General features: G+C 37.9%; 1 protein-coding gene across 13 annotated transcripts in view; it reads left to right on the top strand.

The window, feature by feature from the left end:
- The window catches only part of CtBP (C-terminal binding protein), a 226,384-nt gene that overhangs the window by 160,192 nt on the left and 42,724 nt on the right, over positions 1–23,468 (top strand). For 11 of the 13 annotated variants that reach the window (XM_065216367.1, XM_065216361.1, XM_065216358.1 and 8 more), the window contains exons 1-3: positions 11,856–12,325; positions 21,798–22,103; positions 22,176–22,436. In XM_065216367.1, the coding sequence (XP_065072439.1) occupies positions 12,143–12,325; positions 21,798–22,103; positions 22,176–22,436 (750 nt within the window). In that variant the 5' untranslated portion in view covers positions 11,856–12,142. Of the gene's footprint in view, positions 1–11,449; positions 11,522–11,855; positions 12,326–21,797; positions 22,104–22,175; positions 22,437–23,468 lie in introns of those variants that run through there. The other 2 variants (XM_065216356.1, XM_065216357.1) reach the window with 2 other exon arrangements.

The following is a 23,468-nucleotide window of genomic DNA, read 5'->3' as shown; positions in this document are numbered from 1 at the left end:
AATCGAATTCGCTTTAAAGAGCCAAGAATTCTTGTTCATTATACAAAACATCGTAAAACTATATTCAAAAGGTACAGCACAACAAACGCTTTATCGTCCGCAATCCAATAAGCCTCCTCCATCAGAACGGGATCCGCTTCCAGTGGTTTCATTGTATGGCAGTATCGGGGGCAGAGAGCTTCCATTGCAGCAATGGACGCAAAACCGTGGTAATCACTCACACACTCGTCACGAAACGGTTGCTTTCCTAAGTCGACGACGCATCGAACTGCTGATGAAGAACAATGAGGAAGACCACGCAATGGTTGCTGCCGAGTAAACATACGATTGCGTGACACACATCGAGAGTGGCCCGCTTATGTTGGAAGCCGAGTGAACACTCGAGTTAAGATAAGTTGATTAGAGAACATCAACGAAGTTACATTAATTAAAATAAATTGCGAGATCTTTTAGCAAGCACCTATATTTTCAACAAACTCCAGAGAACATCTAAGAAATTTAGATATTTTGAGATAGTTTCATTATATTCAGCGAAGCTCCGAGTTCTTTCTGGGTGATCAAATAACTTCAGAGCAATCCCATTAACTTAAGGAGATTCGCAGTGGCTTACAAGGAGTTTTATGATTCGAAAACTTTAGAAGCGCCATGGAATTATGAATATACTCATGTCAGAAAATTTGCCGGAACATTAAGCAAATTTAGAGAATTTCAGGGAAGCATAGAAAACTTCAGGAATGTTCACAGATAAGTTCTGAGAAAATTGGTGAGTTCCGTGAGCGCTTATAAAGTTTATGAAACTTAAGGAATTGTGGAAGCGGCGCCGGTATTGTAGTGGTAAGCGTGATTGCCTCAAACCCCAAAAGGCCTGGGTTCAATTCCAGTCGGCACCGCCGGGATTTTCTGAGGCATAAAATCTCTGATCACGCCTTCCTTCGGGAAGTAAAGCCGTTGGTCCCCGGTCCATGAGTTGATGGGTCGATAGGTAGGGTTCAGGTATGGGAGTTGCCTCCCTGGTGTCGGTTACATTAATACTGTACACTGAGGCAAAAGAACGTAAGAATTCCATAACAACCACTTATGAATTTTAGCCACAAGAAATCGGTATGAATTTCATTGATTTGCCTTATGAAAAATAATATCGGCAAAAAAATAATAAAACTGAGCAGACTGGAACCGAACCATGGACGTTGAGATTACGAGTCCTGTGTCTGGACCACTCGTCTGTCAACGCTTGGGAAAATGGAATGACTAATGGCGTAGAAGAGCTACCTCATGTAAGACGAAAAATTTTCATAAGTCGTGCTTATGAAATTCATATGTGTCGTTCATAATTTGAGCCTTATGAAATTCTTAAGTCTATTTGCCTCAGTGTACGATAAACAAATCAATAGAAATTGTTGAAAAATAAAGGCAGTAAATTGAAATTCTGAAGTCTTTTGGGCGTCACAGAAGTCTAGAAAATTGATAAAGTTATCAATTAGAGTCGATTGCAGGAGCTTAAAAAAGTACCAGAAGTGCAGAGATCTTGAGAAACATTCCGAAAACTTTTTAAAAGTCTATGGAACTTAAGGGAAGATCCGAGAACTTCTGGAACTTCTGAAAATGGGGGAGTATTTCAAAAAAGTTTAGTTAGCTCCAAAAATAGCTCCAAAATTTCTCGAGGAGTTCAGTTCTATTAGTTTGAGAAAATTAGAGGGAAATTTTTAAGATGTTCAGGACTCCAGAGATGTTCGGAAAATTATTAAGGTCTTCACAGAAGTTCAGAAGTTCACGGAAGCTCAATTTTTTTTAGGATAGTCAATTAAATTAGGGCAGTACAACAAGCTTCATGAGAACTGCAAAAACTTCAGAGAGGTTTTGATAACTTCTGGATAGAGCAGAGAACCTCAGAGCAGCTCCGTTAACATTAGAAAAATTGTATACATTTTATTGAAGTTGCGAGGGCCTCAGCGAATTGTTAAAACTTAAGAGAAGATCCATGATCGTTAGGAAAATTAGGGAAACTTTGGGAAGTCCAATAAAGTGCAGGGAAGTTTATAAATATGTTGAGAAGTATTGTGAGAATCAGCTAGTTTCAAAACTACAAAACAACTTTAAGCTAGTTCTAGGAAAATTTTGGCAAATTTCAGGTAGTTTTGAAGATCTGTAGAACGGACTTTTATTCCATGTTCATCAAAGATTTCTCATGAAAATTCACTCGGAGTTCTCCTTAGCATTTCTATGGAACTATCTTCCGAATTTAATTTTCTTTTAATTTTTCTTCTTGAAGTTCTTCTAAGTAAGAAACCCTTTGTAAAGATTATCTGAATTTTCATTGATTTCATTTCAGATTTCCTTTGAAACACACTCGTTCCATTGAAATTCTACTCATTCCCGGTTTTTCAGGTTCTTCCATGTGGTAGATAACCTTGGCTAATACCGTGGATTTGATCATAAGCTTTCTATTCAATCTTTCGCTTTAAAGTTTCATATCGTACATAAGTGTTCATGAGATACTAATTGAATAAGGCTTTTCTTCTCTCAGGTCACTTTTTAGTCACTTTTTTTTACAACTATAAGTCACTATTTGATCATTTATTTCTTCAACATGGTTACTTAAATCACTATTTTTGATAGCATTGACCGCTACCAGCCCTAATATAACAACGCCCCAGATTGAATCGACCATTAAATCCTTCGGCACAAAGGTTGGGATCGTTTGAAATCAAGAATTACTAGAAAAACGATCGACCATGATAAGAAAAAAAAAGAAACTAAGCTGCTGTTTGCAAAACTTATGACTTATGCTTGATTCGCATTTGAACTCATAACTTACTCTTTCCGAGACGTCATTTCATTTGAAAAGCTATATGTCAGTGGGTATAAAAGATCGTCAGTCACATTGGTTAGCTGTGATGTAAGAGGCTCTGTGGCCAAATGGCGACCGTTTTTGCTTACGGAGCAAATGATCGGGGGTTCAATAACAGGCCCCTGCAAATTATGCAGTTGTTGTTGGGGTCACATCATTTACTTATTAGCCTCTAAAAGATCATATCGCTTTCCACATTGTATCCAAAACTAATTTACCCTAATAAAAACGTCCTACGCGTGACAACCGTGATGGAGATGCAGAGGTTAATTCGGTCACTAGTAAAAACGGCTGTCGAACTAATAATAAATTACAAAAATTGCGCCGAACCAATAACGTTTCTGGATGAAATTAAAATAAATAGTTTTTAAAGAACATTATTATTATTATTATTATTTAGCTTTATTAGGGAGGCTTTCAGCCTTGAGCTGGTTCGCCTCCAGTTTTTAAAAAGAACATCAAAGAAGCTAAGATACGGCCAAGGGTCCCATTGAACTCTATTATATTTCGCAGTAATCTAAACAAAATCTCAATTTTGCTGCTCTTGGTAAAATTAATTTTCTCGTTACGCATTCGAAGATCCAAACATGACTGCGTACATAAACTCTTCGGAGAAAGTTTTTCCCACAGCACAAAGTTCTCAACGTGTGCTGCATGGCGAGAACAAAGTTTCCACCCGCTTAGAAGCAGCAGTTGAAAAGAAAAGTTGCACTGCACTAATTCTCTAGATCCACACACATACTCACACACTCTCACACATGTCAAACGTCAAACTCGATAAAGGCACAAAATTATGCAAAATTTAATCTGAAAACTTTTGCACTCGTTCAAAGTATGTGCAGAATCAAATTTCGGAATCTCTCCAGTGCACGCTATTTGCCAGCCAACTACAGCAGCATCATCAAACTTTCCGCAAAGTTGCGTCTTCATCTTTGTTCTCACTTCTGTACATACTCAGATGATGGAAAATACCGGAGTCTGGTGCTGTGGCTGTTTGTGATCTTCCAAGAACGTTTGAAAAATATATATGTATGTTATAGCTTTTGTTTACCGCCTTTAAGCGTTGCTTTGGAAAATGAATTGATTCAATGCTCATAGTTTTTACGTTCCGAATGGGCTAAACGTCTCTATTATTAACCCACCTAAATCATACCCAAATAAGACCTAATCCAAGCCCATTCCTACAAGCCTTGAATCTTCAATTATGTTTCATGTGTTACCCCCTTTCCGGCCGATTTACGAACGCTTTATATGACTATTAGGAAGTTTATTGCAATAACAATTACATCCCTACTAAATACACACATCAGCTTGATTCTTCCGTTCCCTCCATCCTATGATGTGCCACATTCAAATTCAACGACAGCGATGCAAAACGGATATTGCAAACACACGCACACACCCTTCACCAATCTTGTCCACCTTCAAAAAGCATTCAAACATCATACACACAGAGAAAAGGACAATCCCAGCACCCAGCATCGCACAGCGTGGGGGTTTGCGTATTAAATTTTGACTCTCTTATTTCTCCTGAATGGATCCAGATCCAGCCCTACTGGGATTCTCTCATTTTCCCGCATGGTGGGCGACACGCGATCTATGTTGGACGACAACACAACTGAAATAAGGCGCCCATAACCTCGCAGAGTACCTTATACCTACTTATACCAGTATAGAGACAGAGAGAGCAGAGCGAGAGTACAGTGTTCCGGTTTAATGTTGATATGTGTTACAAACGTCGACACGTTCCGGCACATTTCTGCGTCTCCTCCTGCCCTCTCGATTCCATTTCACGACCGCACCGCAGTCATTGGCACCCTAGCAAACGAGGGATAGACTGGTTCAAGATTCAGGGATGATCCTGGGCTGTGTATGCTTGAAGTTAAATTATTGAAAAGGTCGCAACGGCAGCCAAGGCGAAACAACAGACAGAGTAGGCAATTTATGGATTTTGAATACCATCTTTAAAATATTGACCCATGATATGCCTTCTTTCCCAGGAAATAAATTGTAAATCTTGTAAACTTTCCAAAGGTATTTGTCTGTGATAGATTTTCAAAAGTCTTTCAAGAATGATTAAGAACTTTAAAAAATCCAGAGTAAATTTTAAGAGAATTTTAAAGGATTCTAGGGATGACACCATGATATGTCAGAGAAGAATACCAAAGTACAGACTACGAAAGTCTGGTGTTAATTAAGTGCTCTGGGGACCGATTTCTTCATCTCCGCCTAAATCTTAAGCCAGGTTTTCCAATATAGTTAAACTTGGCTTAACACATACGATCGTCGCTTTTGATTGTTATCAAAATTATTAGAGACGCAAAATTCAGTTCCGAAACAATTTTGGAAATAATTCCAATATAATTGAGAGTGCATTCTAACGAGTGTTCTGAGAAGAATTCTATGATGATTGGATGAGGATTCTAGGTCCAATTCTAATAAGAATTCCAAATTAGGTCTAAAATTTTGCTTAAGGGAGCTCTGATGAAAATTCGATGAAAATCCCGTGAACTCTGCGGATAGTTCTAAAAGAATTCTGGGGTTATTTCTGAAGATACTTCCAAGAGAATTCTTATGGGTTCGAAATAAATTCCGAGAAGAATTCAAATCGAATTGAATTTTGAGGGTTCAATCTCAAAGGAATTCTGAGAAGAGTTTCAAAGTTATTCTGTGGTGGATTTTTGTTTTGAGAATTCTGAGAAAATACTTTGGGAATTTTAAGGAGAATACGAATTGAATTTTCAATTGAATGCAGGGGAGAAGTCCAAGATTATTCTAAGCAGAATTTTATGAAATTTATGAGGTTAATTGCATGGACATTCTAAGGAGAATTCAAATACATTTAAACTGGATTTATGGAAGGAGCCTTCAGGAAGTCCCTAGAAAAATCAATAAAAAATCGAAAATAATCTACTTTAACTAATCATGTGGTATTACTTCATGCGTGAATTTAACGTTTTACATAGTCGGAGATGCTTAACGTCAAATATCGGACTTAAAGTGAAAATTGTATACGATAGATGAGGAGATGAAATTATAGAGTTGATAGTTCGATTATAGTACGGCAGTGTGAAAATTGTATATACAAAGTAGAAAGCGAGCAAAGGACAATTTTAAGGAAGGTACGAATCGGGTAGTTGTTTACGTCAGATAGCGACTTGAGTGTGAAGCAATCGATAGAACTGTTTCCGCACATCAGAGGTACATGGCGATCATCCCTTTTGCAGGTGTCAGGGGGAAAACCCCTCACCATCACTTATTAACGGATGAGCTTGGTAAAGGAGATGCTCTACCCGATTCGTACCTTCCTCAAAATTGTCCTTTGTTCGCTTTCTACTTTCTTTATACAAATTTACACTATAACGGAACTATTAACTCTTTACTTTCATCTCCTCATCTATCGTATAAAATGCCCAATCGTATAAAATCCTGATATTTGATGTTAAGCATTCTCAACTACGAAAATAATCAATTTCCAAGAAATTCGTTGATTGTTCTGCAAAGAATTTCAAGAATGCAATAATATTTTGCCAATAATGTTTAAGAGAAAGGGAATTATTCTAACAAAGTTCTTGAAATCATTCTGAAGAAATTCTGTGAAAAGTTCTCAGCGAATTATCAAAGTTATCTACCTTGATATATCCAAATGTTAAAGATTTCGAGCGCATGATCATATTGAAGATCATAAAAAATGGGAATTACTATTTGCTAGTCATCATGTTTAACGTAAGCAAAAGTAAATTATACAAATCACTTCAAATGTTCTTCACATGAGATTCCGTTGTGAGATTCGATTAAATTAGGGGAATTTATGAAATTTGATTTTAAGTTCCATTACATAAAAAGTTTATTTCAATATCAAACCGTATTTGAATTTCTAAGTCAGCGGTGCCGGTGGTGTAGTGGTAAGCGTGATTGCCTCTCACCCCAGCAGGCCTGGGTTCAATCCCAGTCGGAGCCACCGGGATGTTCTGAGGCATACATCTCTGATCACGCCTTCGGAAGGGAAGTAAAGCCGTTGGTCCCCGGTTCATGAGTTGATGGGTCGATATAGGATCCAGGTGTGGGAGCTGCCTCCCTGTCGTCGGTAGCATTGGTGCTCAGCACGGAAAACAAGATCGACGGAAAACAAATCAAGGAAAAAAAAAAAGAATTTCTAAGTTACCATATAAATGGTTACTTATTTAGTGTTCACAAGTCACTATTTGGTCACTATTTCCGTAATTTTAGTCACTAAAGCACTACTATTATATCGCATCAGCACTACCAGCCCTGTCAGAGAAAAATTTGTGTGAGTTCACAGTACAATTTTTAAGTAGCTCTGTGGAAAATTCCACGTCGGTAGGATTCCAGGATCCGTGAAAAATACCAATAGAATCGAATTTTGAAGGTACAATTCCGAGGATAAGTTTAAGGGCATATCGAAAAGAATTTCTTGAGAATTTTAAGCACAGTGAGTTTTTAGAAGTATTCATAGGAGAACTCCAAGATAATTCTGAGCAAAGTTTGAACACATTCCTGCGGTGAATTGCATGGGAATTCTAAAGAGAATCCAAGCAAAATAGAATTATGGATGGAAGTTTTAATGAATTATTACAAAAGACTATTTTTCTTCCTATTCGGCTTGGAATTGGTCGAAATTCAAAGAGAATCTAAGTATGAATTTCATTAATTTTGTTGAGTGTTCTAGAGACTGTTAATTTAACTGACACAACCGGGAGAATTTCCTAAATTTAAGAAAAAACAAAACGGCAAATTGCAAATTTTGATTACTTGGTCAGCATGAATATATTCTTGTCTGATGTTCTGATTTAGCTTACTAAACCGCTATGGGGCTGGTACAGCGAGGATAAGATCAAGAAATTTCAAGTACACAACTCAATAACTTTTTTTCGCTTCTTTATTAGATCCAGGGCTGGAAAATTTAATTTTCAATGAAAGATCTCACATGAATTTTGAAAAGATACTATCATCGATTTTCTTCAAAATCTCGCCGATTTGTTTGTCATGGCAGAACGTGACAGTGTTGTGAAAATTGCAGTTATTAACCCAATTATTGATATTATTGTAACTTGTTCCACGGAAATCTGAAAAATATATTCACTCTATCGATTACATACTGTTACTTTCCTAGATTCATCTAAAATAGTTAGAAATTCGGATTTCAAACCCGTATAAGAATTATTCTCACGAGTGCTTGATCATTGGAAAATGATAAGAAAGCTCATGATAGGTAGTTTCGTCTCATGGTAGTGAGAGGATCTGTTCTCTCATAGTCACATGCCGGCCGTGATATTTATCAGCTCTAATTAGATCCATTACACTTTGATTTTAATTTTGAGTGCTGTTGGTGACATGTCTGGTAAAATTACCGTACAATTCCGATGGCTAGAGAGAAAGGTTTCAGAAGACACTGGTTAATAGGATATCTTTACACAAGTTTATGACTGAGCTTGGACGTCTGTTCTCTACAGAACTCTACATTTTCGAAGCTCTAAAATGAACTAGAGTTTTGTTTATTTCATACAACGTGTTCAACGCATCATTTATATAACGCCTAGCTTCACTATCAGCACGAAACGAAAATGAATAAGAAGTACCTTAGAACGAAAGACTGTGGATTTTCTCGTAGTTGCTTTGCTCTCACTTAAAGTTAGTTTGGGCGCCTAAATTCACAAATCGATTGGTTCTAAAATATTCTATTGGAAAAGTGAAAGTTCGATGAAGGTGGTGCGGAGCCCTGTTCCTCTAAAGAATATTTTAAAGCCAATTAATTTAGGACTGCTAGCACCAAAACTTGATGTTTCCGGACACAAACGTGTGAAACAAACTGCACCAGCGGGGCGGGGTGTCTATTTATCCTACTATAACCTTGTTTAAAGATTGATACTTGAAAATGTAGTGGACTGGATTCCTGTAAATCTCTAAGCCACGTTCGATTGAAAAGTGCTACTCCCGTCATAACACCGTGCACTACTCGATTGTGCTACGCAAGTGGCACCTGCGCAGTCCACTTCTACACTCAAAATATAAATCACATTCCCAATGGAAAATATCCATTAGAATTTCACATAACATTCATGTGATCTCATAATAGGGAATCGCTTCACAAAACCTTACGTGCCCAATGAAGTTTATATGATTTATCATATATAAGTATCATATGAATGTTACTTGAATTTCTGATAAAAATCATTAATTTTGTTATTGGAAAAATATCAACTGCATTCCCAATGGAAACTATATGAAAACTTTTTTCAGTGTAGGTATGAAATATCTCTCTCCTTTGTCTCTTTCTTCTTCCAAATATAAGGGACGCGCTCCCGTATTTGAGATTAGCACCAGTGTTTATTGCAACACTCTGAGTTTTTAGTCGATCCCTGCATGAAACCTAAATTGATGGGTTTCATGAAAGACGAAGCTGTCAAAGTCGAGCGCTCTTTCACTCGTCCGCTTCAGGACTTCAGCAAAGCTTGAAACGTCGACTGAGTTGCTAGCATGCTGCGAAGCTGTTCGACATCAACAGAAAAAGAAAGCTAAGAGTCTCTTCGTCTCATCAATTTTGTGCCTAAACTTGAAAGACATTTGAAGAACACTTGGAGCAAGAATGAGACTGTTCATGAGCTACATAGGCGGTTTCGAGTGATTTAAAACATCCCCTCCCCCGGTGTAGACAGTTTTTCATACCAATGCACAGTGGTCCAGAATGCAGATTTAGGTGGAAGAACTTTAGACTAAAATCGAAGACTAAAAATCAGTCAGATAGCGAGGTCTCTTCTACAAAGTTTTTTTTTTCTTCTTATAGTTAGGTCCTCATTTTTATGACAATGAATTCTAGGGTGGTTCTTATTATCATTAAAATCAAAAATCTTACTTTTTTGTTTGAAGAAATTAAGGTATACATTCTTGAGCAAAGTTATAGCTGAGCTACTTCAAAGTTCAAACTACTTTTTAAAAAATAACTTTTTTTTAACCGAACGATTTAGAGCTATTTTCTTGACTTAAGTTAGGGTCACCTTTGCTGAGAAATTAGAAATAAGAAAACTAGAGCAAAAAAACTGTTTTTTAGAGTCACCCTAACTTAATTCAAGAAAATAGCTCTAAACCGGTCAATGTAAAAGATACAAAAAAAGTTATTTTTTAAAAAGTTCTTCGAAGTTAGCTCAGCTATAACTTTGCTCAAGAATGTATACCTTAATTTCTTCAAACAAAAAAGTAAGATTTTTGATTTTAATGATATGTAATAAGAACCACCCTATAATTGATTGTCATAAGAATGAGGGCCTAACCATAAGAAAAAAAAAAAACTTTATAGAAGAGACGTTTAGTCTAAAGTTTCAATTTTAGGCTCAAAACATATTCTTCCACCTAAATCTGCATTCTGGACCACTGTGCAATGTTTCAACAATTTCTATGAACCGTAGATACTCGTTAACCCCCACCACTAAGCTATCTACGTAGTTTATGAACAGCTCCTATGAGCTTCGTGCGACCTCATAACATCATGTGGCATAAACTTGAAATGGGTTATAGTTACTGATTAAATTCGTAAGTCATTTACCCATTAATACCCAGTTGATATCTACTAATTTTAAGAATTGTTGTACAGTAATGTTTGTTGCACATCCCTGAAGTACTGACTGTCTATGTGTTGACTAGACTAGAAGAGGACTTACAAGTCTAATTTCGAAGTCATGTAGATTTGATCTCCAGTTCTCAGTGCTCACTTAGGTTAGTCTTTGAAATGTTTTTAAGATTCACTAGGCATGCTTCTGAAACCCCTTGGATTAGCCCTAGAAGTTTCTAAATATTCTCCTTGACTCAACCATACTTGACCCAGGATACTGCGCAGTAATTAATTTTAGTTCTCATAATTTACGCAATTTGCTGTCAGTATTCGCTATGTCCTATGCTATGAATTTCAGATTTCATTATTTTTTTTTTCTGAACCAGCTTAAACCAGGACGACGAGAGCAAGTATCTAAAACGCACCGGGAAAAGCCGGCACCCATCTATTTTAAAGAGTGCGGCCACATCGAGAAGTACTAGGCACGGGTTGGCTGGTAACCTGAGAACGACGAAGGGAGCAGGCTCATGTACGCGTGGTTTCACTCGTTCCAGCAGTGTACTGCCTGCTGATGATGTTGATACTCTCCTTGTTCGTTGTGCCAGTCAGTGTGCGCTGGCTGTGCCCACATTGGCTGGCTCTAGCTGTTGGAGTTGTAGCCGGGAAAATCGATAAAATTTCACCCCTTTTATCTGTCGGTCGTTTGCAGATCTCCGTTTAAATTCCACCCATCGCACGACGAGAAGGGTGAACTGGTAAACTGGATTGTGAACTCTTGGCTCGGAAAGACTTTAAAAGTATTCTCTGCTGTGGTTTGGCGCGCTGGATTGTGCCGGATGAATTTCTGTGTGTAGCGCTTTTCTGAAGATGCTGTGTTGTATGCGGTAAATGGGATTAAATTGGCTGTCGTGAAGAAGATGATGTTGAAAAAAATCGCATCTTGTGAAATATTTAAACCAATTAAAATTATATTATATCCACATCAAATAGATAATGGTACTAATTGTATGCTTCTCTTTTCCATCCTTTTTTAGAACTCGTCACAATGAGGGCCACTGCTCGACAAAAATAACCTTTCACCCACCAACATCATCGGCACGCAACGGGTAAACCGAGAGAGAATGTGATACAAGTGCAGAATAATTTCGTATCGAAAATATTCATTAAACCAAACAAGTTCAGGATGCTATAAAATCAATAGCAATTGCTTGCTGTGCCGAACCAACCCAAAGTTGTATAATTTACTCAAATAGGATACCGATTTGGCAGCCGAAAAATAAGCAAAACAACCAGTCTGTGAATTTAAATGAAGAATATTTGGTTATAAATAGTTGCTAGTGTTTATTCGTCCACATATTCGTATATGTGTATTTGCCCTAATAAGCCTAGTGCGTGTGCTGTGGTTAGATGAAAGTTATAATAAGTGCTTATCGTTTACAGAAATTAATATTCGCTATTCATATTCAACAGGAAAGGAAGAAGTAGTGCGTACAAAAGGAGTATTCATGTGGTGCAATAAACGCCAGTGTTGAAACAAAGTGTACAATCGAGCAGTCTGATGCATTTCTTCGTCAGTTGCTGATTCTATACCAGAGAGAAAAAAAAAGTAGTGCAGTGAATAGAAGAAAACAAATCCACATAGCCATAGTAGTTGGTGGTAGAGTTTGCAAAGTTGAACCGCCGAAGTCCCAAAATCCCCGCCAAAATACGTCACCCGCAATAGCAACATGATGCCGAAACGATCCCGTTTGGGCGATGTTCGCGGTCCAATCTCGAATGGACCATTGCAGTCGCGGCCGTTGGTTGCACTGCTGGACGGCCGGGACTGTTCGATCGAGATGCCAATACTGAAGGACGTTGCCACAGTCGCGTTTTGCGACGCACAGAGCACATCGGAGATTCACGAAAAAGTAAGTTCAGTCTAGTTTTCAGGGCTTTTTAACTCTATCGTAGATTTAAGAGACACACTTCTCCAGAACATGATATTGTAGGTTATGGGATCGTCCACGAAAACAGTCACAGTCACAGCATACTGTTCGTCGCACGGTAAATGAGAAAGTAGAACAATTTATAAAAAATATGGATTTGATTATTCAAATTACGAACCTTAAAGTCACATAAAATGCGTCTTTAAGCAGAACCGACCAATGCTATCTCTATTGTGTTTAATAAGTCTTTAAATGTCAGTGAGTGGGACATTGGGCCAAAAAAACATAATTTTTCGTTCCCTACCTTAGGGCTGTTCATTAACTACGTAGACAGTTGTTTTTTGGATTCTTGACCATTATTTGGCATTATTAGTACACTTCCATCATCAAAGCAATTTATGCTTTGTATATGGCACGTATTTATTGTCCAATATAAACTGAAATTGTTCTCAAAATAATACTGTAGATAGGGGAAATGTAGGTAATGCCGGCCTACATGTCCCTAATTTGGGCCCATCGCTAAAAGTCTGCTATTTATCAATTTTATCTAGATGAACGCGTTATTGGGACGTTACTAATGGATATTTTTGGTTGCTATTGAAAATTTAGTTGATTGCTGAATTTATGTATGGGTCCAAATTAGGGACACTTAGGCCGACATTACCTGCATTTCCCCTATATTTCCAAGTATTTTCACATATAAGTACTCGCCAAAAATAAGTCTCTCAACCGACTGCCATGAAATTTTCAGGGAATGTAATTTTATATATAAGCTTGGTTTACGTATCTTTATTTCACTATATTTCTTCACCAAATCCAAATGCTATGTAGAACTTTCTTCGTAATTCCACACATAAGGTTTTGTACAACGGTTGAATAGACATTTTTTTTCTGCGTTCAACCATGACAACTTTAGGATGCTTACGGAGTTCGTTCTTCAATATGATGATGGTGATAGAATATTTGATTTAATAGTGGTAGATTAATTAAAAAAAGTAGTCTACAGAGGTTTAAGCCTCGCGCGCGTATTACGTATATAGAGGACTGAATTTAACATTTGATAAAAAAAATGCAATTTTGAGGCTTATTTGGAAGATATCTTGAGTTAGTAGTAAGTTTCTGGCAAATGTTGGGGGTTCGTGAGCATTCCTGACATTGCTGAAAATTATGATAGCATCAGATTGCGGGGTTGCTAGTGTAATAGGATGCTTTGTTGATTGTTCATTAACTCTTGATTACTTGTAATACTTATGAATATTTTAGGTGGACAAAAAGGCGAACTAAGAGGTGGACGCCTGAGCTTTTTCACGTTTATATCGCTGTGAAGAAACTGTAAACTTTAGAGGGAATTTATATCTGTAACTGTAACCAGTTCGATTTTGTTTGCAAACCTGGTTAAATTGTCATATATAATTATCTTAAGGATAAATCGTCCAGCTCAAATTTCAGAGATGTTATGACTCAGAACATCTCGGCGGCGCCGACTGGGATTGAACCCAGGCCTGCTGGGGTGAGAGGTAATCACGCTAACCACTACACGCCGCTCATTTCCACACCTGAACCTTACCTATCGAGCCATCAACTCATGGACTGGGGACCAACGGCCTTTACATCCCTTCCGAAGGAAGGCGTGATCAGAGATTGTACGCCTCTGAACATCCCGGCGGCCCCGACTGGGATTGAACATCCCGGCGGCCCCGACTGAGATTGAATCCAAGCCTTTTGGGGTGAGAGGTAATAACGCTTAGCACTACACCACCGACGCCGCTTAAGCACTCAACCTTTAGTTAATCACTATCACACAACTACGCTCCAACTATTCACCAAATTTCCTCTGCATACCGAGTAGTAAAACCTACTTTCTTTATAAGTTCAATCGTTCAATCCAGTTCCCATAAAGTTCGTCATATTATCCAGTTTCTCTGTATTCACCAATCTACTACAATCAGCAGAAAAAAATTACAAATATCATGGAAATTATGGAAAACATAGATGAGCTCAGCAGGGTGGCAAGTGAACCAGGAAAACCAGGAAAACCGGGAAAAAGTCGGGAATTTCACCTGGAAAAACCGGGAAAAAAATCAGGAATTTCATAAGTCCACCAGGAAAATAATCTTGTTTGTATAATTTAAATAGGTTATAAATTTTATGTATGTCAAAGTTTCTTTTTATAATCAAGTCAAAACTAACCATTTTGTTCAAGCTAAAGCTTTCACACAACTAAACATTGATGAACAAAATTTACCCTGAGAATTTAGGAAATATGTTTTGTATTTATTTTTAATTAATTTTTTTCTCGATTTGTGCTTAATTGATAGCAGACTTAAGCAGTGACTACTTTGAAGTACCTGTTCAACATGTTCAATAAAAAAGTTCTGTTTCTAAAAACTTCAAATAAGGCCTTCGAACTTCAAGAAAGTTCTTCAAAATTCGGGAAAGTCTTTCAAGTTTCAGGAAAATCCTGTGAACTACTGTGATGACCTACGACGGTCAGGAAATCTCTCCGAACCTTCAGAGAAGTTCTACAAATTACAGAAGAGAAGTCTTACGAACTTCAGGGAAGTCCTTTAATCTTTGGGGAATAACTAGGAATTTTACAGAATTTTCTACAGATTTAATGTAACTTCTACGACATTTAGGCATTGCTTAACGCTTAAGGATAATCCTGTGACACTTATGGATTTTTTCCGAGCTTCAGAGAAGTCTTCAATACTCTTGGGAAGTCCTCTGAACTTAACATAGTGACTTCCGAGAAGTCGATTGAACTACAGGTAGTCCTACGAAATTCATGGCAGCTCTCTAAACTTCAGGGATTTTCCAAGAAATTAAGAAAAGACCCACAAACTTTTGGAAAACCCTTCGATATTTAAAGCCTTATGTACTTCAGGGAAGTCCTCAGATCTTCGAGAAAGTTCTTCGAACTTGAAGGAAGTCTTACGAACTTCTGAGAATTTCTACGAACTTCGTGGTACTTCTACGATATTTAAGAAATTCATATGAATTTCAAAAAACTCCGAACTTCAGGGAAGTCCTAAGATCTTAAAAAAAAGTCCTTCGAACTTCGGGCAATACAAACTTCAATGAACCCTTCAGGAAAGACCTTAACGCTTCAGGGAAGTTCTATGAACTTTTGGGAGTTTCTATGAACTTCAGCAGTCAGTCTTTTTAATAACGAGAGTTATTAAACCAGCGTTGTTTATGAAATCTTTTAATCATATGATTTTGAAATCATGTTGCAATCAAAATTCCGCTAAATAAGATCCTTAATCGTTGACAATTTGCGGAAAATTTAAACAAACTGGAAATCCGTAAAATTGTTAAAAGCAAAGGTTTGTTTAAAGAGTCCTCATCAAGGTTGCAAATACTCATTTCAGCTAAAATAATGATTTTCGGAATAATAAAACCAAAAGATGGTATGATGGTATGGTTTTACTTGTAACTTACAAGAAGAGGTTACAAAGTATGCGTTTGAAACATAAAACCTGTAAATTTTGCTTTCTATGAGTCACAATCAGCGATTTGCTGATTGCTGAGTGAGTGAGGGAGTGAGTGAGTGAGGGAGTGAGTGAGTGTGTGAAAAATCGCTGATTGTGACTCTCATGAAGTGAAATAAACAGGTTTAATATGTCAAACACATTCTTGGCAACCTCTTCTTGTATCTTTACCAATTCAAAATATGATCATACACACTTAGAAATTATCGCCGACTTCGGTAATTTTTACCGAAATCTGAACAGCTGAACTTTTCGGTAAAATTTATGCAATTCAATTCAATTGCTTTTCAGCTTCTTTGAAACTAAATCTCCACTAAAATGACAAAATTTGATCATTTAAACAAGGTTAAACATGTTTTGATATTATTTTCAACTTCAATAGTTTAAAGGCTGTTCAATGAAGTTCAAAGTTTTACCGAACGTTCAGCTGTTCTGATTTCGGTAAAATTTACCGAATACGGAAACAAAATCTTAGTGTGTAGCATCTAAGTATTTCATAATTAAAAAAAAAAAAAAACATTGTTTTAGCTAATATGAGTTTTTGCAACCTTGGTCCTCATTCATATCACACTTCGCAATTTCACCTTGAGATAAACTAGCCCGTTGGCTAAAAATCTCAATAATAAAGTTAAAAACATTACAGTTTTAAAAACAGAAATCTCAAGATTTAGGGGCTTATAGATCTCTAAATTTCAGACATTAGATAGGGCTCCGCGCTAGTCCGTCGTATCTCAGCTTTTCTTCGTCATACACCCCTAAAATCGCTCATTTTACGGGTTATCGCAAATGTTTCAGTGTCAATCGTAATTAATCTTGTAAGCAAAGATGTTTTTGCAAAAACATGAGTGAAAACGCGCCATGATATGATGAAGTAGCGCGGCTCCCTACTAGCTTCTTTACATCAAACAATCAGTTAAATATTTCACGGGTATTCACAAAAACCTTAATACCTATTTTGGTTTGTAAAATTCCGCATTGCGCGAAGAATGATGATACAAGGATTCACTTTTTTTTTGTATTAAAAATTGTTTTTTAAATACATGGTTTGTAAAAACAGGAAATGTTTAAATCATTGACCTGGAAAACCAGAAAAAAACAGGAATTTCAAAATGGAAATTCACTTGCCACCCTGGCTCAGCGAACTTCAAATAGCTGTAGTAGAGTTCTGTAAATTACACTAAACATTTCAAAACTGTTCTGCAAACATCATAGAAGACCAGAGAGAAATTCAGATAACATCAGAAAACTTCTGCGAACTTCAACTAAGCTCTGCTACCCTAAGAAAAGTCCTATGCGCTGTAAACCGATGAAGTATGCCCAACTTCAGAGTGGTTTTACAGACTATCGAATACTCTTACCAATTTCCTGTAAACTTCAGAGAGCTGCAGAGATTTTAATTTCTGGCCTATTCTGCATGGTGTGAGATGTGAGGTAACTCGCTGCCCTGATTAAGTAACATTTCACCTTAACCTTAGACGTGATCTTTGAAGATCACTAGATTATGCTTGAAGTTCGAAATTCGAACTTATGCTTGATTATGCTTATTAATTATGCTTGATTAATTATGCTTAATTATGCTTGAAATTCGAAGAAGATCTCAGAAATTGTTGACGTTCGAAGAATTTCTCTGAAGATCATAAAACAACTCTGAAGTTCGCTGAACTTTTTTAGAGACTACAATACTTCCTTGAAGATCTCAGAACTACTCTGAAGGAGCTTGAAAGTGTTCCTATGCAGTTTATGAATGATATGATAACTTCAAGTGAAGTTCTCTGAAGTTCAGGCGAAATTATCTGAACTTAACTTAATGCGAAAATCTCTGAACTTCAGGCAACATTCTCTGAACTTTGAGGAAGTTCAAAGAACATCCAACGAAAAGTTTACAAAACCCCAATATTTTTCGTACAAATGTTCACATAACTTAGGACGAAAAGTTTACAGAACTTCCCTGAAGTATAGAGTACTTAGAAAAATCCCTGAAGTTCACAGAACTTAATCAAAGATCCCTGAAGTTCGACGAAAAGTTCAGAGAACATCTAATAAGATGTTCAGAGATTTTCTGAAGAGAGGTTTCGAGAACCACACAGAACTTCATTTAAGTTTTCTGAAGTTCCGACGAGCCCAAAAAGAAGTTTAGAGAATTTCCGACGAGCTCAAAAAGAAGTTTAGAGAATTTCCGACGAGATGTTCTGATGTTCAGAAGATGTTCATAGTACGTCCGACGAGCAGTTCAGAGAACTTCCAAGGAGAAGTTCACAAAACTTCAGAGGAGAAGTTCACAGAACTTCAGAGGAGAAAATCACAGAACTTCAGAGGAGAAGGTCACAGACCTCCGACAGAAGGAGAAATTCCGAGTAGAAGATAAGAAATCTTCCGGCGAGAATTTCAAAGATCTTCCGAGGAGAAGTTTAAAGCATCCGGAAAGAAATTTAGCGAACATCCGCGTACCCGAGCAAAGTTGGTTAACAAAATGAAAGCAAATCGATATTAAAGTTTGTAGTTCCTATCATAATTAAAACTCATTTTGATTTCAATTGTCACGACATTAGTCTGATATAATATTGTGCTTTCAGCAGTGATGGAAAAGTTCGCGAAAACTCACTATGACGCATGAACTTTTCCCTTGGTGAACTTCGTGAAATATCGCGAACTTTTCCAACACTTTCTTTCAGTATGCAGTCAAAACTTTTTAAATGAAAGCGACATAACTTGAAGTTCTGCTGTTAACATCTTGTTTAAAATTTAATTTAAGCTCATCTGTCTTTGAACTAACTAGCATTGTTTATTTGTTTTGTTTAACACATTTTAGATTGTTCGTTACTTGCCCGGGGTGAGATTTGTGCTCAAGTCTTTCAGCGTGAGAAGTATGGATACTACGATTTACGCCAGGCCCGTCCTCAGTTAAACATTATGAATGTAAAATCAGAAATCAAATTGATTTCATTGAAAGCAAGATTAGTATTCCGTTTGATTCAACAGTGTAAAAGTTGGCTCTCATTTTTGCTGTGTTAACCGTTAAGTCAACCAAAATGAGATCAACTGGAGTATTCAAAATAAGTTGCATCATAACAGCAAATTTTGATTTCAATTTGATCTCCAGCTTTGCTCGGGTAGAAGTTCAAAGAACTTCCGAAGAGAAATTCACAAAATCTCCGACGAGAAATCCAGAAAGCTTCCAAGGATAAGTACAGAGATCTTCTGACGACAAATTCTGAGAACTACTGACAGTAAATTCCGAGATCTTCATACTAGAAATTCACAATACATACGTCCGCCGAGAAGTTCTTCCCGAAGCGCAGCACAATCAAAAGCATAATCTATCCCGAATAGGCAACAAGTTTCTTGACCAACATGGAACAGGAAATAGGGGAAATAGCATGTTTCGGAAAAGTCCTATGTGGGATTTTATATTTTTACAGACACTTTCAATCACTTGCTACTTACTCTCGGTGAGAGCAGATTTTGCTTGGGCTGCTTTTCTTTTTGAAAATCCGAGATTGTAAAGCTATCTACAAAAATGTTTCAAAATCGTGGGGTATAAAAATGTCAGTAACTCAAATTAGTTCAAAAAGGAGCATGATTTGTTTATAGGAGTGGTTTTTTCTTCTGTTCGGGACCTAACACCACTGCGACCAGTATTTTGGTCTATTGTAGTATATCCCGTGTCCTTAGTTTAGTGCATGTCGTATTACTCCATCACTATTGATAAATGATTTTTTTTTGTTAATTAATTTATTTGATAAGGCTCAACCGAATTAACTGTACAGAGCCGAGGATTCTAGTTCACGCTATCCAATAAGCCTCCTCCACCAGAACGGGAGTCGCTTCCAGTGGTTTCATTGTATGGCCGATTCGCCAACGGGGGGCAGAGTGCTTCCATTGCAGCAATGGACGCAAAACGTGGTCATCACTCACACACTCATCACGAAACGGTTGCTTTTCAAAGTCGACGACACATTGACTGAAACAACTGCTGATGAAGAACAATGAGGAGGACCACACAATGGTTGCTGCCGAGTAAACAGACGATCGCGTGACACACATTGAGCGTGGTCTGCTTCTGTCCACAGCCGAGTGAACACTGTATTGAGAAATGATGAAGTATTCGTTTATTTACAGTTGTCATTCTTGTATTTATCACAAGGATTCGACTTTAATTGAAAGGTCCTGCTATTAATACCCTTCGGAGCGTTGAAACACCCTCCAAAGGCGTACCCCTTTGTCAGTCAAAATTGGATTCCTTAGCAACAAAATTAAACAATGACACCGATAATGACCATGCATCAGAACCCCCTAGTCTTTACCACTTTAAACTAGAGAACAACGAATAGGAGATTAGGAATCACATAGATGAAGACTTGTTTCAAGATCATCCTTGGTGGACAAAGCCGAGTCTTGTCACTATCAACAAGGCATAACCAGCAACAAGGAATAAGATGTGTTCCTTTGATTACTGAAAAATCCTGTTCCCCTAGTTTGAAGTAGTTAGGACCAGGAATCGGTGGTAACGTACGTACCACGAAGAGGTGATCTACCCACGTTACGGGGCTATAGGAGTGGTTAGTGTAGACCGATTTGGAAATTTCTTCAGCACTATAAAATACACAACTTTGCCTTAGAACTCATCCTTGTACCTTATTTAAAAGATATATTCGAGCGCCACCTATGTTACAGGAATACGAACTATTCAGAAACCACCAAAAGCTGGCTATTTGTCCAAGACTGCAATAAATCTGTATAATGCATACCCACGTGAGCATTGCTAGAGGTTTTGGCCACGCTACCGGGATCGTTGCCCCACTGTGCGGTGTTGAGAGCTGTCCAATTATTATTCTTCTGGAAGTGTCATTTGACAACGATGATGCATACATGTGGGGCTTATTGTGATTGAAAGTGACCTGGGAATTAGTGTGACTCTCCAGATATTCTGAAATGGGTTTGCTGAATCTGCAATAGAGCTATCACCTTATAACTCCCGGCCTAAAGCTGTCTGCAATTACTGAAAACGAGAAATTGCAGATGGCTTTCTTCAATAATACCACTGTCAATAATACCACTGCAGCCGGCGCCGCTGGTGTAGTGGTAAACGTGACTGCTTTCTAACACCCCAATGGGTCTGGGTTCAATCCCAACCGAGGTCGGTGGGATTTTTCTGAGGCATAAAAATCTCTGGTCACGTCTTCCCTCGGAAGGGAAGTAAAGCCGTTGGTCCCGGCCCATGTGTGTTGTGAATGGGTGCGATATCCTACGCAGGTGTGGAAGCTGCATTCCTGCACATTCGATTGTCGTCAATGGATGATGGCAATCGATGTTCGTCGGTGATTGGCACTAGATTGCGGAACAGAGACCGACGTTAAATAAAGGAAAGAAGAATAATACCACTGCCGGTCAGTAGGGGTCAGATTGAATACACACATAACCACACATTATTCTGAAGACAACACATTCCTAGCTCTTATACTGTACGAGATAAATACCGTTGGTTGTGAAAAGCCCGTTAAAATCATAATTTTAAGTATAATTTTTTCTAAGATTTCCTACAATTTTTTATACCTTCTATAAAATATGTTGCAAGTTTTTGCAGAACATTGTATAATGTTATTATAAAATAATCGATTTTTTAGTTGTATTCTCACCTCAAAAATCTTTTTCCGGCGCAAAATGGCGCAGGATTCTGAAACTATAAATATTTTGATGTCCAAAATTGTTTATATCATTTTTGTCTATATGAGACTTTACATGTGCTATGTTGATAACTAACTTACTCCTACAAGTGTCTAATATTTGAATATTTTTATTTTATTTCAAGGGATAGCACATTTCAGCTTCCCCGCGCATTTCAACTTTCTCCGGTGTACCTTATCTGAAATAACAATTATCTTTTAAAAAATACACTAATGTATAATCTAAACCCTATCACACACAAAAACTAAACGTTTTTCCTTTGCATCTTCCAACAGGTATTAAACGAAGCAGTGGGAGCACTGATGTGGCACACAATCATCCTCACAAAAGAAGATCTGGAAAAGTTCAAAGCGTTACGGATAATCGTCCGCATCGGCAGCGGAGTCGACAACATCGATGTGAAAGCTGCCGGCGAGCTGGGCATTGCCGTGTGCAATGTGCCGGGCTATGGCGTCGAAGAGGTCGCCGATACCACCATGTGTCTGATCCTAAACCTTTACCGGCGGACGTACTGGCTAGCGAATATGGTGCGGGAAGGCAAAAAGTTCACAGGACCAGAACAAGTGCGGGACGCAGCGCAGGTTGGTTGCGATCACTCGTAAGAGCTGTTCGGATTGTACTTAAAGCATTTTCCCGTTTTCTAACGTTTTTAGGGCTGCGCGAGAATACGAGGAGACACCCTGGGGTTAGTCGGTTTGGGCAGAATAGGCAGTGCTGTGGCCCTTCGGGCGAAGGTGTTCGGTTTCAATGTTAGCTTCTACGATCCCTACCTGCCGGACGGTATCGAGAAATCGCTTGGCCTGAACCGCGTCTACACCCTGCAAGAGCTGCTATTCCACTCAGACTGCGTGTCGTTACACTGTACATTAAATGAACATAATCATCACTTAATTAACGAGTTCACGATTAAACAGGTAAGTCGAACTAGGGAAAGGGGGAGAGAGGGAGAGGGGATGGTCAATAACTGGTTTATGAAAAGGGGACCTCAGAGATTTGTTAATTTTCCTCAAATCTATAACAAATGCAGCCACATAGTTCAATGGTTACTTTTTGCGAGGATTTCTAGATAAACCGCCCGAAATTGCTCTTCATCGTTTTAATATTAGGATAACTCACAATGATGTAATTCCTAATAGAATCCTAAAAATTATCTTTCTGAAGTAGTCTTTTTATGGTAATGATGATGAACTGCATCAAAAATTCCTTCAGTAATACTCATTCTACATGTAGTAGGTTTTGAATTGCTAAAATAAAATTTTATATAAAATACTAGGTACAATAAAGTCCATCATTTCTAATGACACATATTTGAAATTCCTCGAAATTTGCTGTCGAGGATTCCGAAAGGAATTTTCCAGAAATCCACTGATTAGGCAGGGTTTATTCAGAATCCTGTTGAGGTAAAATCTTCTTTGAAATTCTGATTCACTGCACTGTTCAGATGTAATGGAAAACAGGTGATTATCCGGAATAAAAGTAAAAATACGGAGTTGAAAATATACGTTTTTAATCTACTCTTGATTGATTATTTATATTACACTGAACTAAAAAATGTCAGTTGTTCTTTTCAAAAAGAGGTTCCGATAGTTGGGTCGCATCGCGGAATTGCTATCCTTCAACATCCCTGCTCAATTTCGAGATTCCTGCAGACCAAGCTTCCCTCGCATTTTAACGAATGTAGAAGTCGGCAATGCCTTCGTCAGAATATCAGCCTGCTGGTCTTCGGAGGGGACATACTCCATCCTTCTGCTGTCACGAGGCTTTTCCACAACACGAACACATGATTGGTTGTCCTCATAATACGTTACCGGATCACCAAGCAGGATTCCAAAATCGGCTAGAAGAGGCACCAGCCATACTCCTTCACAAGCAACTGTGCAACAAGCTCCGCATCCGTTGAAGAGAGCGATACGGTTGGCTGCTTCCACGTTAACCAAACGCTCGTG

The sequence above is a fragment of the Ochlerotatus camptorhynchus genome, unplaced genomic scaffold (genome assembly GCF_037179485.1).
Source record: "Ochlerotatus camptorhynchus isolate MF236.1 unplaced genomic scaffold, CSIRO-AGI_Acam_v1.1 ptg000062l, whole genome shotgun sequence".
In the NCBI taxonomy this organism is placed as follows: Eukaryota; Metazoa; Arthropoda; class Insecta; order Diptera; family Culicidae; genus Ochlerotatus; species Ochlerotatus camptorhynchus.
Note: the sequence above shows the minus strand (reverse complement) of the source record. Positions and strands in the feature narration are given on the sequence as shown.